Source organism: Sabethes cyaneus, chromosome 2 (genome assembly GCF_943734655.1).
Source record: "Sabethes cyaneus chromosome 2, idSabCyanKW18_F2, whole genome shotgun sequence".
NCBI lineage: Eukaryota > Metazoa > Arthropoda > Insecta > Diptera > Culicidae > Sabethes > Sabethes cyaneus.
Genome location: NC_071354.1, coordinates 243423989 through 243440429, shown reverse-complemented (window position 1 = coordinate 243440429; position 16441 = coordinate 243423989). Strand labels below are relative to the sequence as shown.

The 16441-nt window shown below is 40.8% G+C and overlaps 1 protein-coding gene across 3 annotated transcripts in view; it reads left to right on the top strand.

Moving 5' to 3' along the window:
• LOC128738712 (septin-7) overlaps nucleotides 1-16441 on the top strand; it is a 73487-nt gene that overhangs the window by 38747 nt on the left and 18299 nt on the right. For 2 of the 3 annotated variants that reach the window (XM_053834036.1, XM_053834038.1), the window contains 8 exons: nucleotides 1910-2020; nucleotides 2566-3007; nucleotides 3072-3282; nucleotides 3355-3607; nucleotides 9579-9771; nucleotides 9834-9996; nucleotides 10467-10632; nucleotides 10701-10834. In XM_053834036.1, coding sequence (XP_053690011.1) covers nucleotides 1910-2020; nucleotides 2566-3007; nucleotides 3072-3282; nucleotides 3355-3607; nucleotides 9579-9771; nucleotides 9834-9996; nucleotides 10467-10632; nucleotides 10701-10834 — 1673 coding nt within the window. The remainder of the gene's footprint in view (nucleotides 1-1909; nucleotides 2021-2565; nucleotides 3008-3071; nucleotides 3283-3354; nucleotides 3608-9578; nucleotides 9772-9833; nucleotides 9997-10466; nucleotides 10633-10700; nucleotides 10835-16441) is intronic. The other variant, XM_053834037.1, reaches the window with a different exon arrangement.

Here is a 16441-nt window from a genome sequence, read left to right as displayed (position 1 = left end):
GAGACACAGCACAGGATGCCAATCAATGCAAGTTAAAGATTCTACTTGAATTTTCATGCCTCTGTACCTCAGCCATTTGGGTGAGATTGCGTATTCTTTCGCGATTTCTTCGTAGGATACGTTACTGCGCAGAATTTGGAACATGAAGGAAAAATCTGTGCCTAAATCTGCGCATTATTGCATCGCATTTTTCTAAGGAAAGCAATGCATGCAATCTCTCTTTTTGTCTAAAACATGACTAAAACTAATTATTCTTTCTAATTATGCTAGGTAATTTGATCATTGCAAAGAATTTAGATCATACATTTGTTAATTTTCTAGAAGGACAATCTTAGCGTTGGTGCTAACGATGATGTTTTCTGCCATATAAAATACTTTCAGTTTCACGTTAAATTATTTCGCTCGCAAATATTATGGCCCGTAACGTAATGATCATAGTTATGCACAATGTTAAAAAATACTGATGTAAAGAAAAATGCGCAGAATCAGAAGCGGTCACGGTATGTATTCTAAAGTCATGTTAAAATGAAAACAAAGGTAACACTCACAAGAATAGTTTCAAGTCATAGTAATTAATAATAATTTCTCAAAATTTAATATTTCAACGTAGGGCAGGTAGAAATACGAGGAAAATTTTACAAAGAAATCCGCACTGAAAATTCTTCCTGGCAGTGATGAAACAAATTCATCACCTTCTCTCTATGACTTATGAGTTAGACGCAGAAGTGATATAATGTAGTTGCCGCCATCCATGGTAAAAGTGGCCAAATGACGTTTTAAGGAAGCAATTTAATACCTCTGATGTTCATTATTGATATGAAATTATTTCTGATTCACTTACAGTTTACCGCTTTGCTTCTCCAAGCGCAAAGTTTGATCGTTAAGTAAATTACTTTAATTGTGCCACAGTTTAATTTGCTCGTAAAATGAAGCGTAGATAGACAATGAAAGTTATATTAACAAAGTACAGGACAGAAAACTTATCTCTATATAACCACGTAGCGAAAGTAGCCATGAAAGTCAACTCACTGACTGACCACCGTCAATAGTGTCTCGCCGTAAGCAGGAAAATATATCTCTGCATCATTTTCCTGTCTAGATAGTTTTCCCCCTTTTCGACCCCGTTTGTCAGTAGGTTTTTCGTACGTAAATTTATATCCCTACAAGGTTGCTGCTACCAACCAACTGAAAAGATTTACGTTCTGTAATGTTGAGTTCACCCCTTTTTTTTCGCTGGGCGGCGACGGCCCCCGATCATCACAACACAACGGCGAGCGAGCGAGCGACCGAGCGGACAAAGTTACGTCCATTCACGACAGCTTTATGGGCTTATTTCGCAAAACTTTGCGGATAATATTGCGCTATTTTACTAGGGCACTGCAGTGCCCGGAAGGTTTCGCTGCTTTCTACAAGATTTTCAGTGATTTCAGCTTTATGTATTAACTGCTAGCTCTAGCGACTTCGTTTACTTGCTTGTTAGTTAAGTAATTATTAACAGATTTATATAAAAATGTAACCTTGAACAGCATCAAACTTCTCCCCGACATCCCCTAAAACCGCAGCGGAGAGGGTGGCGAACGCGGCACCGTTCTGTCAGTTGCATGTCCAGTTCCAATCCGTTTCACCGCACCAAACGCTTCCAGCCGGTCGAAAGAACGGCTCCCCCTTTCAAATCAATGTTCCGTACTGCACACCGGCGGCCAAAGCAAATGAAGCAACCAACAACGTGTGCACTTCATGCTTCCTTTCCAATCTCCCCACCAAACATTGTTGTTGTTCTTTGTTGGTCGTTACTCTGTTATTCAGAGTAAGAAAAAAAAAATTTAAACATCAACAGCTTCAAATTGGCTTCAAAGCCCCTTCTAATTCTCCCCTTCTCTTCTTGTTGTTGTGTTGCCTATATTTACAGCTCCAGTCAAAGCGTGAAATGTTCTTCAAATCGGAGAGTAACAGCCCGTCTGGGCCACCCCCGAATCCACCGGTGCTGAGCAATCTCAACTTGGCGAACAATAACATAGTGGTAGGTGTTGTTCACATTCCCTGCGGCCCGAGTTTGCGAAATTCTAGATTTGGACACACTTAAATCGATTGGCCACCAGACTTACTCACTTACAGAATACAAAGATAAACTTTTATTCCGGGTCGTCCGGACGGAGTAGAGTCACGGAAGACTTACTTCTTGAACAACAACAACAAGTAGCACATCGTTTGAAATTGTGAATGTTTAAGCTTGTTTAAACGCTGTCCGCCTCGTAGTTATTTATTGCTATGACCCGACCTTTTTCGTGCTTCATTTGCTGCCACACGGCGAGATTTTTAGACAAGTAAAGAACAAAACTGCCTTAGTACCGGGTCATACAATTTAATGGAGGCGCACGGTTATCAGCAATGTCAGCAAATTAGCATACAATCCATTGAATTAATTATTCGCAAATGCATAGTATTCCATTACCAAGCCTATTAGCATTGACCGGCATAAGTTGTTCATTACCTTACCGCATACACTCCCTAGAAAATTTCTCATGAATTATGTTTTTTTTTTATTTCTGTTCCTTTCCGCTGCAGCATAACAGTGCATCGCATCTAAATAATGCCAACTCCGTCGGCGATAGGCATTCAATTAACTCGCATACTAATAACTCCATCGGCCTGTCGTCTAACGTGACTAACATGAACAACAACATCAACAACAATAACAACAATCACAACAACGTCACAAGCAACGGTACGAGCGTGAACGGACTGGCCAATAGTTTAACCAATATTTCGTTAAAAGAAAAACGTGACGCAATCCTAAATGCCAACAGTCATCACGACGGGGGGCTGCTGCAGAACAATGGCCATCTGGACTCGAACAAGCTGCTGCACGAGCGCCACGAGAAGGAGAAACCGATCATCAAATCGAAGCCCAAGGAGCTGGACGGATACGTAGGTTTCGCGAATCTTCCCAACCAGGTGTACCGAAAGGCGGTGAAGAAGGGTTTCGAGTTTACTCTTATGGTTGTTGGTAAGTTTTTTATTAGTATGGCAAAAAAAATTTGAAGTACTTAACCCCTAACGTTAAATTACAGGTGAAACTGGTCTCGGAAAATCTACACTCATCAATTCGATGTTCCTGTCGGATGTGTACCACCCAGAACAGCACCCGGGACCGTCAAAACGAATCAAGAAAACAGTAGCGGTGGAAAGCACTAAAGTATTACTCAAAGAGAACGGCGTCAATCTGACGCTGACCGTTGTGGATACACCAGGTTTCGGAGATGCTGTAGATAACAGCAATTGGTGGGTTTAGCTCTGACAATACGAATCACTTCTAACAATTTATCGATGCCCTGTTGCGTTCATTCATTACAGCTGGAAACCGATTGTGGACTTTGTCGAGAACAAGTACGAGGAATATCTGACGGCGGAGTCGCGCGTTCAGCGAACGGCCATTCCGGATACACGTGTGCACGTGTGCCTGTACTTTATCGCTCCCTCCGGGCACGGGTTGAAGCCCCTGGATATCGAATTTATGCAGCGGCTGTGCGACAAGGTCAACATCATTCCAGTTATAGCCCGGGCGGACACACTGACGCCGGAGGAAATTACGCTGTTCAAGAAACAGGTTAGTTTTGCTGTTTTTTTGAACTATTTACCGGACCTAACATGGGCAATTTGATTACATTTTGCTAACTGAACTAGACAGTCTCGAAATATAGACTGTTTAAAACAGCAAGGATGATCAATTTTGGATTTCAATGTATTAAGTTCCTTGCAGTTTTGCTGTATTTGATGTACATATTTCAAACTTAGTTTTTCAAATAGAAAAATAGATGATAGTGGGTTGCCCATTGGTGCCCACTTTAGTTGTTTGTAGAAGTTACCTCTGAATTTAAAGTAATTCTCCATATACATTCGATAAGAGTTTTAAATACTCTCCTACTTTTTTCCTCTGCGGGCTTGTATTGTGTTGTTTCAAATCTAAGCATAAGACGCTCAAGGATTCATTGATGAAACTTGCAAGGTGTAGGCAACATACTTATTACTTGCTTGACCAATGTAAGCAATGTCCGTTAGGAATTAACCTGCATTACAATGTTCCGTCCACATACTCGGTCCATGATAGCTGTTTGTCTCACACTTCCTAGATCTTGGTTTACCAACTTAGCTCGCTGCGCACTCCAGCGCCTTTGATACCAACCGGATTCGAGGCTTACACCATTTTTCCGGCATTCTCCAAACATTTTACCCTTCCAACTTTAGCATCTTCCTGGAATAGATCATGAAAAGGGAGTGCAAGTTGACGGTGGCTGCGTGAATGCGTACGCTTTCTGCATTCAACTTGCGCTCCAAGAGTGGTCGTTTGACTGGTTTTTGAATGCAGTCAATCTGCCGCTTGCTAAAATGCATACAATCCATATGTGGCCTTTCAAGAGAATCCAACGGTCCGGACGGTGTTGACTGTTTTGCAATCATTCGGTGCTCCAAACGGTAAAGGAAAGTTGATCGAAACGAATACGTAAAAAAAAATCAGAACGCATTCGTTCTGCTGTACAATCGGAGGTATGACAGAACGAAGTGTGGCAGTACTGTGCATAGCGTTCGAACTCCAGCTCAAAACAGATGGAATGAACGGTGGGACTGACTGCTGCAGAAAAAATGCTGAATTCGTCGAAGGGTTGCGCCAGCTCATGGTCTATCCTCCATACACCCGTCAAAGATGATCCTTAGCACACGACATTCTAAAATGGGCCCCGTCGAGTATGGTTTCGTGCCCGTGGAGAACAGCCGCTCTTGTTAGCTCTATTTGTACATGACACACTTAGTACGGCGGAATCTTCACCGACCAGACCTTAGGCTCTTGTGGGATCCGTAGTAAGCACGACTTCTAGTAAGAATACGTTGGCGGATTTCTCCGCTGCAGTTGTTATTTGACGTCACGTCGCGCCAATTTCGATTAACAGGCATGCTAAACCCGAGCAAAATTCACTTGTATTCACTTGTACAAAATTGTATATTGACCAAAATATACCGAGCAGGGCCCGTCAACATCATCTTCAATTACATAGCGTCGCTTAACAATGAAGTAGTGAAGCTTCAGTTTTAACAATAGCAGCACCGCTTTGCTTTCAAACTGGCTTCAATCAGCGTCAGTGAAGCGGGTTTCACTTCATCATGACTATCGGTTTCAACTTTTCATTTGTACTTTTCTATCAAATATTCAGAAAAAGGCCAGCAACTTTGAATGCAAATGAATTGAATTTGAGTAACATTTTGTATAATGCAACGCATATTATAGTTAACGTAGTCAATGTCGGCAAGTCGTGCCTGACTTTCTGCCGTCGTCAATTGAAACAGTCATCAACTTCAACTGAAGCTTGCTTGAAACGTTCTGTTTAACAAATGAAGCAAGTCACTTCATGTATGATGGGAAGGTAAGAGAAAGTCAGTTTCATTTATTTGTTTCGACGATGCCCGGCCCTGATACCGAGATAAAGTTAACGTTGTCAACATGGACAAAATATAGCAGTGAAAGCTACCCAAAGTCATCTGAAAGTCACCTGAACATCGTCTAAAGCTCGCCTGAAAGTCGTCTGAACACCATCTAAAGTCGTATAACCGGAAAGTCAGGAAAGTCATCCAGAAAATCGTCCGGAAGTTGTCTGAAATTCTTCTGAAAGGCATCTGAAAGCTCTCTAACGGTAGCCTGAAGATCCTGCTGAAAGCAGTTTGAAGACGCGAAAAAATGACTCAAATTTATTTGAAAGTCCTCTAAAACTCGTCTGAAAATAATCCCAAAATTACCTGAAGTTCGCTGAAGATCACCTGAAAGTCGCCTAAAAGTCGTTAATATCCATCAAAGAGTCGTAGGAAACCCTTCTGAGAAGTGAGCTGAAAGGTCGCCTGAAAAGCGTTTAAATGTCTCGAGAAGTCAGTCTAAAAAGTCACATAAAGGCCATTAAAAGGTCGTTTGAAGGTTGCCTGAAAGCCGTTTGGATGCTCTCGATAGAAAGTAGTCTGGAAAGTCGTCTGAATGTCCACTGAATATTATCTGAATGTGGTCCGAAAGCCTTTTGAAAGATGCTTGAAAGTCATTTGCGAGTCAAAAGTCGTATAAAAATCAGAAAATCGTATGAAAGCTAGCAGAACGTTGACGGTCGGATGAAAGTTGTCTCAATCCGTTTGAAGATGTCAAAAAGCTATTTAAAAGCCATCTAAAGCTCTTTCGAAAATCATCTGATAGTTGTTTGAGATTTGTTTAAAAGTAACCTAAAAGTACACGCCGTCTTTACCGTCAGAAAGTAATCTGTAAATTATCTGAGGTTCACCTGAAAGTCATTTGAAAATCACCTAAACACCGTCTAAAAGTCGTCAGAAGACCACCTAGTGAAAATCGTTTAAATGTCTGCTGAAATCAGAATCAAAGCCAACTGAGATCCACCAGAAAGTTAGATGAAGGTTGTCTGAAGTCACCTAAGGTCATTTGAAGGCCATTTAAAAGTAATCAGAAAGTCGTTTGAAAGTTGTCTCAAGTCGGTTGAAGACGTCAAAAAGCTGTTTGTGACCATCTGAAGCATCGTCATCGAACAATTGTCTAAAATCGTCTAAAACTTGTTAAAAAATCCCCTGAAAGACATCTAAGACTCGTCTGAAAGTGATCTGTAAATTACGCGAAAGTCGTTTGAAGGTTACTTAAAAAAAGCAAAGCCTTGGGCTATAAACGTCTTCAGGACAATTACGGAGCTTGTGCAACGATCCTGCTGACTCTTGCAGCACCGCCCTGCTTTTTATTAAAGTCACTTAAAAGTCATCAAATCTTAAAAGTCATAAAAGTCATCTATCGGAAAGTCGTAGGAGTCATCTGAAAGTCAGCACATGAAACTAAACTGAAAGGTCAACTGAAAATCTACTCATACGTCTCCTGAAGTCAGTCTAAAAGTAAAATGAAAGCCGTCAAAATGTTTCGTATTCTACTAAGTCGCTTGAAAAAACTATGGTAAAGCAATTAGGGAAAGTTGTTTGAAAGCTCTCAGGAAGTCATTTGACAGAAGTTTCAAAGTCATTGTTCCAGGTATACAAATTCATTTACAACCTCGAACTCGTCACCGTCGACACCGCGAGCGGCGAGCTGCATATTTATTGGAGTAATACCTACATAATAAACAAACAGTTAAAATTTAGGGCTGAAAAGGTTATTTTTTATAACGGTTGTCTTGCGGGTGTATTAGGTAAACTTATCGGCAGAATTAGTTTCCGCTTGAGAGATTCGAAGTTTCTTGTTTTCCTGTGAAACGACTCGGCCCCATTTTCTCTCCACTACTTTGAAATATGCTTGGACGGTGGAATAGAATAAAATGTAAAACGAATGCGCGGCCCAGTTTCGTCAAGGGTGCGCGCAAAGAAATTGCGGTTAAACACCTTAATTAAATGGCTTCTTCTGCGTGCCTTGCGGCTCGGAGAATGAATTAGATATATGAACATTTGTGCGTGCCTTACAGAAAACGTCACGATCGTTTATTTAGATAGCCATATAGGCGCTACAGAGTTACCGCTCTGCAAGCCGGCATCTCAAAACCACACGACGCTCTTCATTCAGCCAATTTTTGTTTACTAAACTGCGCCCACCGCAGCTTAAGAATGAATCTGCGAACGAGATAGACAAAAAGGAACTCAGCGCACGGTACGGAATCTACGGCTACTGCCAGAATAGAAGAAAGCGATTCTCACGTCACGTCGAGAAATCGCTTAGGGCAACAGAGTAGGTGGGGAAATTTTCACTCTAGGTTCAAAACTAATGTTCACAGTGAATATGATTAATATGATTAGAAAATATCAATATTTTTTAAGCTTCAGATTCCAAACACGCCCCGTTAATACCGGTTCAATCGTTTACACGGTGGCCGGCATAGATGTTTGATCTACTGTTGTTCGTCCGGATCGATTGGGAGGATCGTAATTTCCGCGATTGCCCGCTTGTATTTGCTACCCGCCACGCGAACATGACCATCTGGACCGGCGACGGTTTTCACAATACGGTCTCCACTCATTGCTTCCATTTGGACCGTTTTGTAAGTGGCATAAATAGTCCCTTGGCCATCAGCACCTAAGATCCTATATTTCATTTTCTATAAGCTTGACCCTGATGGGATTGAGAACAGAGGTTCTCCGACAAAGAAATTTCCTGTTAGAGACGAAATATCTTCGGGAGGCCCGGACAATGGAGCCAGCGGACGATAGTTAAGGACGAACTCGATTTGCGCTACAACGCTGTCAACAAATAATCCATAATAAAAGTCCTGTTTGACTGACTTGATACCAGCTTCCCACAAACCCCCGAAGTGTGCTGAGCCGGAATGCATCGAAACTCGGTGCCACTTTACAGATAGAAGTTACTCTACTCAGAAGCCCGGTGTTGCTCGGCAAAGGCATGACGATATTACACTCGATGGCCATTAAATTACCAGCTAGAATTCCTCGTGAGACCCTGTCTGCAGGATTTGGTTCGGATCGAACGTATCTTCATAGTGATCCTTCTGTTAGATGCTGGATTTTAGCTACACGGATCGAGACGACTAACTTCCAGAAGTTAGTAGTTAGGATTTTATATCATTAGCACTATGGTCTAGTCAATTAAAGAAGTTGTTGTATCACGTCAGACCGGTAGATTGGAATTGTTTAGTCGTGCAGTGGAGCGACCCGAGATTTGGCTGTCAGCAATCTTGGATAGAGTCCTCTAGTATTGGCTACGGAGACCGGAGACGACGTAAATGCAGCATCCATAACCAAGTTCAGATGCACCAAAAAAACAATGTGGGGCCATACTGTCGATTAGAGCTTGCAAGCACCCTTCCCGGGAATCTCTAGCGATTTGAAATGAAGGATGCATAAAAAGACGACCTGGCAAAATCTTTAAATGGTTTTGTGGTGGACTGTTTTTCGACAGCTAAAGCTAGAAAGGGAAAAGAGAGCCGAGACAATGTCTTGAACAAAAAAGTTACGCATAGTCTCTGAGGTTCCTCGCAAGGAACCGTATGATGGAATGCTGCAGAAGATTCGTACAGAATGCCTTGCTTATGAAACTAGAATTCTTGTATGAGAATCCAAAATTGTAGTCCCCGTGAAACCTATAACTAGCAAAAAAAAGGAGAAAGAATCTGAAAATTTTATAAGAATTTGGGTAGTTTTTGCAGAGCGTTCTGCTGCCTCCCATAGTCCTCCAAAATTGGGAGCACGCTGTTCAATCAGCTACCAGATAATAGCTTGTCGCTCAGATCCTCTACTTTACTGCGTACTGCTTATTGAGATTCTTGTACAACTCGTATAAGGCAGGTAATTGAAATCTTTCTACCCATTGTGGCTATAGCGTTTCCGGTTAAAGCCACCCGCAGCGAATCTAATGGGATATAGTTTTTGTTTCCCACGATGACGAATACTGAATGCAGTCGTTTACAATAAAATATCTTTACCGCATCTAAAATGGTACCTTTGGAACGACCAATCCCAAAATAAAGCAGGTTCTGGACAATCAAACCTGATTCAATTAAACATGTTGGTTGCCGAAAATATTCAATTAAAAATCCTCTGTTTCTTAACAGATTCTCAACGAAATTGCTCAGCACAAGATCAAGATCTATGACTTCCCGGATCCGTCGGACGAAGAGGAGGACGCAAAAACGCTGCGACAGTTGCGAAGCCGCGTTCCGTTCGCAGTAGTCGGTGCTAATGCGATCGTGGAAATCGACGGACGCAAAGTTCGTGGCCGTCGGCACCCGTGGGGTGTCGTTGAAGGTAACCTACTTCTTTTCCAGTCATCAAGTGCAAACACTCAACATCTCATGCAATATTTGTAGTCGACAATCTGGACCACTGCGACTTCGTCGCTCTGCAAAATATGGTCATCCGTACCCACCTGCAGGATCTGAAGGACGTCACAAACAATGTACACTATGAAAACTATCGCTGTCGAAAGCTGGCCGGATTGGGTAACGATGGAAAATCGAAACTGAGTAATAAGTAAGTCGATCGGCCGGACGGCCGATGCCATTAAATCGTTTGTAAATAGTAATTTTATAATAATGCTTCTCTAAACTGGCCTTACAACTCCCATCAGCTAGCACTTAAATCTCACTCCGCATTTAATATCTGCACACTCACCGACGATTCATTTTCATTTATCACACCTTTCACCCATTCAGCATATGCAATATTGGAACAATTAACGCAAACTCATTCGGTACTGGATGGTAAGTTTTCCATTTCCTCTTGGTTTGAGGTATTAAACTGTTTTCCCATGCTTAATTAAAAAAACATCAATAACAAAGGGTCAAAATTGGACCGCTAAAATTTGCATGCCATATTAAATTCACCTGATCTAGTTCACAATCATAAAAGATCATTTCCCGATAATTCCTAAAGCAGGTCATCACTCCGATTGCTAATCATTTTGCATTTTTCACGCCTCGCGATCGAACCAAACCTGACAGGAACCCACTAGCCCAGATGGAGGAGGAAAAGCGTGAGCACGATTCCAAGATGAAGAAGATGGAAGCCGAGATGGAGCAAGTGTTCGAGATGAAGGTCAAAGAGAAGAAGCAGAAACTGAAGGATTCCGAAGCTGAACTGACCAGAAGGCACGAAGAGCGAAAAAGGGTAAGTGGTTTGTCACTTTTGTTTGGAAATTACCGTCTAGTAACGCCGCTTATTACGCATTCCGTTAGGCCCTGGAGGTGCAGATTCGCGAGCTAGAGGATCGCCGAAAAGCGTTCGAGATAGAGAAGGCCGAATGGGAACAGCAGAATGGTGTAACGCTGGAGGAACTCCGGCGCAAAAGCCTCGAAGCCAACAGCAAAGAGTAAGTTCAACTTTCAACCTTTCTTCCAATCCAATATCGAACGCTTTACTTCTTACTTAAAAGTCGGAAAACATTCGGTTTTACCTTCTTTAACTCATCGGTTTTCTTCGTTTTTTTTTAACTTTCTAACCGTCAACTGAGTTTTCCTCCCACATAAACACATACACAGCTCAACCTCTATTACTCGTCCACACCCAAAAAAAAAGGTGGATTGCGCTTTCCTCAAGTTCGCAATAGTTATTTCGTTGCGGCTTTTCACTTTGGTTTTACGTTTCGTTTCTTGCCTATTCTTTTTTCGAAGTCTAAAAGTTGGCCTAACGAGAGTAGGCCCTACTCTATAACTGTACCCGCCTTACGCACTATCTTGGTAATGGACACGGTTTTTTAGTATTATTTTTTTTGCGCTACAATCATTGATGAACGCGTTAGTGAACTACTGGGATATAATACCGACCGTCTGTCTGCGGCTAATTGTTATCCGCCACGAATCGGATCGGATATGTTCTACTTTCTGCCTTCGGATTTGCGCACGTGGCACGTCCAAGGGAACTTTTTTCCTCAACATCTAAGTGGATAATGTGTATTTATTCTGTGTGGTTACCAATTGTGTTAAATTTTGTTTGATGGTTTAGTTTTGTTTTCCGTCATTCGCTTTGGTCTAATCTGCCTAATCTAACAACACTGTCACATCTCTCACTTTGGCTTACTTTGGCATCTTCCGTTTTGATTGATTCGCTCCATTCGACACAGCGGTCGAACTGGGATCTCTATCGCAACAGACATCATTCCGCACAGAAACTTTCCCATTATTTTTTTTTTGTTTAACAAACAAGCAAAACAAACACCCTTCTAGGTCTTGCAAAAAAAATTGAGCTAAAAGACATATTTTAAAGAAATGAACTTAATTTCTTTTCCTTTTTTTTACATTTATTTACACCCTTCTCCTCTATTGTGTGTGTGGTTATGCGCAAAAATCGATCTATCGATGAAATCAATGTTGTTGTTACACACTGTCATTGAATCACATGAATGATATGACACAATAGGAAAAGAAATTTTTGTGTGAGTAATCCCAAATATGCTGTTTCGCTTTTCTCTTTTACTACTACTACTATAACTACTATCGCTAAGTCACATATCAATATGCGTTTTCGTTTTTCTTTCTTTTTCTTTTTTATCGAATATACATACCATCTTCTTCTACTACTACTACTACTACTTACTGTCTACCAACCTATCACTATCACTATCACGTATCTTGGTATAGACTTTACCGTTTTGTTTTTGGTAAAACACATTAAGTTTTGAAGTTTTCGGTTGTTAGATTTTTGTACGATTCGTTTCTTGTTTTAAATATATTTTGGGTTGTCTGTTGATATACAATTAGTCGAGGAAGTTTTGGTCTGCTGGTAATCATTTTGAGATGAAATGGATTGGTGCAAGGTGTTTTTTTGATGTAGAACTTAGTACAATCGAGATAAAGGAAAATATTTTTGGTTAAAACAAGTTTTTTTTTGAAACCACAACATACCTTAGCTTGGAGTTTGTTCTGCGCTGATAGAATGGCTTCGATCGTATCTTTTAAATCAACTGTTCTATATAAAGATAGGAAATCTGCATATTTCTTGAACATTTCCGGTGTTCCACAGGGCAGTAATTTTGGACTATTGCTTTTCAAGCTGTTTATGAATGACGTTTGATGTTTACTGCCGTTGGATTACCGATTGCTTTTTGCAGACGACGTAAAACTGTTCAAGAGTGTCAAAGACTGTGTAATGCTCCAGCGAATACATAGTTGATTTTTTTCCTCAATGGTATTCCAGCAACCTACTAACGGTTAGCACTGAGAATGGAATGTGATTTCATTTCATAGAAAATATTACGCGATTACGTTCAATTATACCATATTTGGTAAGACGGTAACTAGAATAAACCAGGTTCGTGATTTCGGCGTTACCATGGATATTTCGCTTAAATTCAATCCACACTATAACGAAATAATTGCCAAGGCCAATCGACAGCTAGGATATTTTAAATTGCTGAAGAATTTCGATCACTTTACTATTCTCCGGTGCGTTCCGTCATTGAGACCAACTCAGTTGTTTAGTGCCCATTCAATGCTAATTGATAGCAAGAATTATTAAAGCCGTTCAGCGGATTCCTTCGATGGAAGTAACACCAGCTACATCCGTATGTAGAGCGCTGCCAGCTTCTTGAAATGCAGACTTTAGAGCGAAAGTGATTCGAAACTCAAGCTGTTTTTGTGGGAAAAAATTCGTCTGGCGAGATCGATGCTCCGAGTATTCTACAGCTGCTTAATATGTAGGCACCGGAAAGGAAGAGATCTGCTCTTCTTACCACAACAAAAGACAATATAAAATGGACATGAAATTGAACTTGAAATTGAATTTGCACCTAATATTTGACATTAAATTCTAATTAAATTATATTTGGAATTGTACATATCTTGAAATTGAAGGAAAAAGCAACAGAAGAAGGATCTCTGTTATGCATAATGAGAACAACTAGAGTAGGGCGGGGCATAAGTGCGATGTTTGAAGTGGTCATCAATTTTCGTGAGATATAAATATATTTTATAGTGATGCAGTAACTCAATGTCTTTGCATTCAATTATAAATCATCTGGAATAATAGTGTAATGCGAAATAAATTCTTCATTCTACTGATCAAGTGCCGATTCGCACTTTTACCCCACCAGCGGGGCAAAAGTGCGGAGCTCGAATCCATGAAACTAGCACTACAGTATCTAACAAAACCATATTATCTTCAATCTACGGTATGTTTCGGAACGGAATATTCTTAATCTGTGCCTTTCCTATTTTGCGCTGATGTATTGCAGCTCCCGTCAGATCGAAACTTTTCCAAACATTTGTTTTTTGTTTCATCAGCGGAAAACATCGTTTTCCTTCGGCCAACATCTGAAGAGCACACAGTTTTCTGCAGATCTTCCATTTCTAGTATCTGCAATACAGTGCCTAATACTGCATATAATTAGCAATACATTTTTGCCACGTCCATGAATCGCACTTTTGCCCCGTCCGTGAATCGCACTTTTACCCCGCTAGGTGCTTGACGGGGTTTGATTAAATTACGGAAAAGCGAAATATATTTTGTTAATTCTTTTCACCGTATTTTCAAAACAGATATGTAAGTGATGTAAAACGCTGCCACAAATTTTCAATAAGCAATATCCTCCTGTTGATATCGTATTTGCCGTATAACGAAAAATTACATCAAAACCGCCCTAAAATAACATTTGCACATAACTCATAACTATGCTTCGTGAGCAACCAAAGTTTTCGTTAGATTCAAGCTGTCAAAGTAGTCACCCATCCATGCCAATCTAGTCAATCTACTCGGAATCCGCACTGATAAATCATTGAATCGCACCTTTACCCCTCCTTACTCTATAAGGTGAATCAACCGCGTAAAAACTGCATACTGAAATCTGACACAAGAACAAGAAAGGAAACCTTATCATAAACGACTGCGAACTGGAAGAGATGCTGCAAAAAATCGGCCACCCGAACATCAATAAAGTTGCCGGGAAGAACCACAGCACTAGTAACTGTAGTTCATTGGATAATTTTCAGGATTTAGGACGACAAGAAACTATCGGAGGAATGATTGAAAGTGGAATTAAACATTCTAATGAACATTCCTGAGTTGTATACAGCATAACTGGCTCTTCAGAAATATTTGCATGATTTCTATTGTTTCCTTTTCTCGGCTCGCCTCAGCCTGCGCGCCGATTGTTTACAAAGGTTTTGATCAAATCAATGGGTACTTAGCTCTTTTGAATTAATGAAAGTTACAAGTCTGGAGGGTATTCTACCTATTTTTATACAGAAAAAGAATGACGTTTGAATGTCCGAGCTCATCAATTTTTTTCGAGCCAGTTTCGCTTTGGGAAATACCCGGAGAATTAGCGGAAAATAGAGGTGGTGTTCATACCTCAAGGGAGATCAAAAGAGAAAACCATGCATAAAGCTTTTAGATCGATAAGTCTGACATGAACGCTTCTTAAGTTGATGGAGAAAATTACAGATAACTAGGTATGTTCGCAGCCAGTTTTTAAAAAGCTCTCCGTTGCATGGAAATCAATATACATACCAACACGGTAAATCTACGGAAACCGCATTGCATTACTTAGTGACGTTAATTGAGAAATCGCTCATTTTGTACTTTGCTCTATTTTGAATCACCGCACTGTGTGCTTTTCTTGATATCGAAGGCTCTCCGTCAAAAGGGCCTCACTGCAATGAGCTGAATGCAGCAATGCTCTCGAGCAGAAAAATTACAGCATCATTGGGAGATACGTCGGTCACGATTTCGTTGATCAAAGGATGTCCACAAAGAGTTCTCTCTCCCTTGCTTAGGACACTGGTGGTCGACGGACTCCTTCACAAGTTATAACAGCTTGGTTTTGAGTTTTGAGACTATTGCTTAGGCAATAGGTTGACCCAGTACTGTCAAGTTGTTTTTTGGGAGCTCTAAACACTACCTTACGTTATAAAGCTCATAAGATGGATTCAATATAAACCCCATAAAAACAATCGTCCACTGGGTGAAGAAAACGTACTATTACTTCCTCTATACTGATTGGTGTCAGGCTAAGCTTTAGGGGGGCTCCGTAGCCGCAAGGTTATCGAGTCTGCTTTGACAAGCGAGTGGTTGTGGGTTCGAATCTTAGTAGAATCAGGCCATTCGATGTCAGGTGACTTTAGCACGGGTTTATTCTCAGGCCCTCCATTTACCCTTCCTTCATGTTGAATTCTATATTTACCCTCTTTCGCCTCTTGACAGTGCAAATGTCCCTCCTATAGTTAAAGTGTACTGGTCAGAGGTACGAATGAGTCCTCGCTAAGGACGGCTATAATATGGGATAGTACTGGCAGCGAGGAATATGCGGGTAAAGTAGATCAAGCTTTGAAGGAAGGGTAAACCCCAATACACACAAGCACGCATAAAACTTAATAAGCATATCGCTCATTCAATAGCGATTATAGCTAAAAGAAATGCAGTGCAGGTCATACAGCAAACACCCGGGCGATATCACAATAGATCAACTATACTGGTCGCAGTGATGAGTCCACACATGAAAAAAAGCTTCAGTAATGAAGTTCCTCGGAATAATTGGGCAGCCCGCCTAAATTATGCTTTTAAAAAAGCATCCCATTGGAATCAAATACAGGATTGTAGACAAAACAGTTCAATTTATCTCCGCAAATCCTACAGTAGCTAAAAAACTACTCAACTTAACCTGTACCCACAATCCCGGGTTTCCTAACTGGACTCTGTCCCGCTCTTTATCTTAAAAAGAATATCGGATGATACCGGAAGCTGCCGCTTTTGTAACCCTGAACCTGCAAGTTCTGTGCACCTGCTCTGCAATAACGGTTCTTGCTCTATCTAGACATAATTTCTTTGAAAGTTCCTTCTGACTCCTTCTTACTCCATATAGAGCCTAAATCCCGAAAGGCAGGGGCGTAGCCAGAAATTTTTCTTAGGGGAGGCTCTACAAAAAAAAAATTGACATAGCATAACCTTAAGGAGTTTATTCAGGAAATGGACAATTATTTTCAAT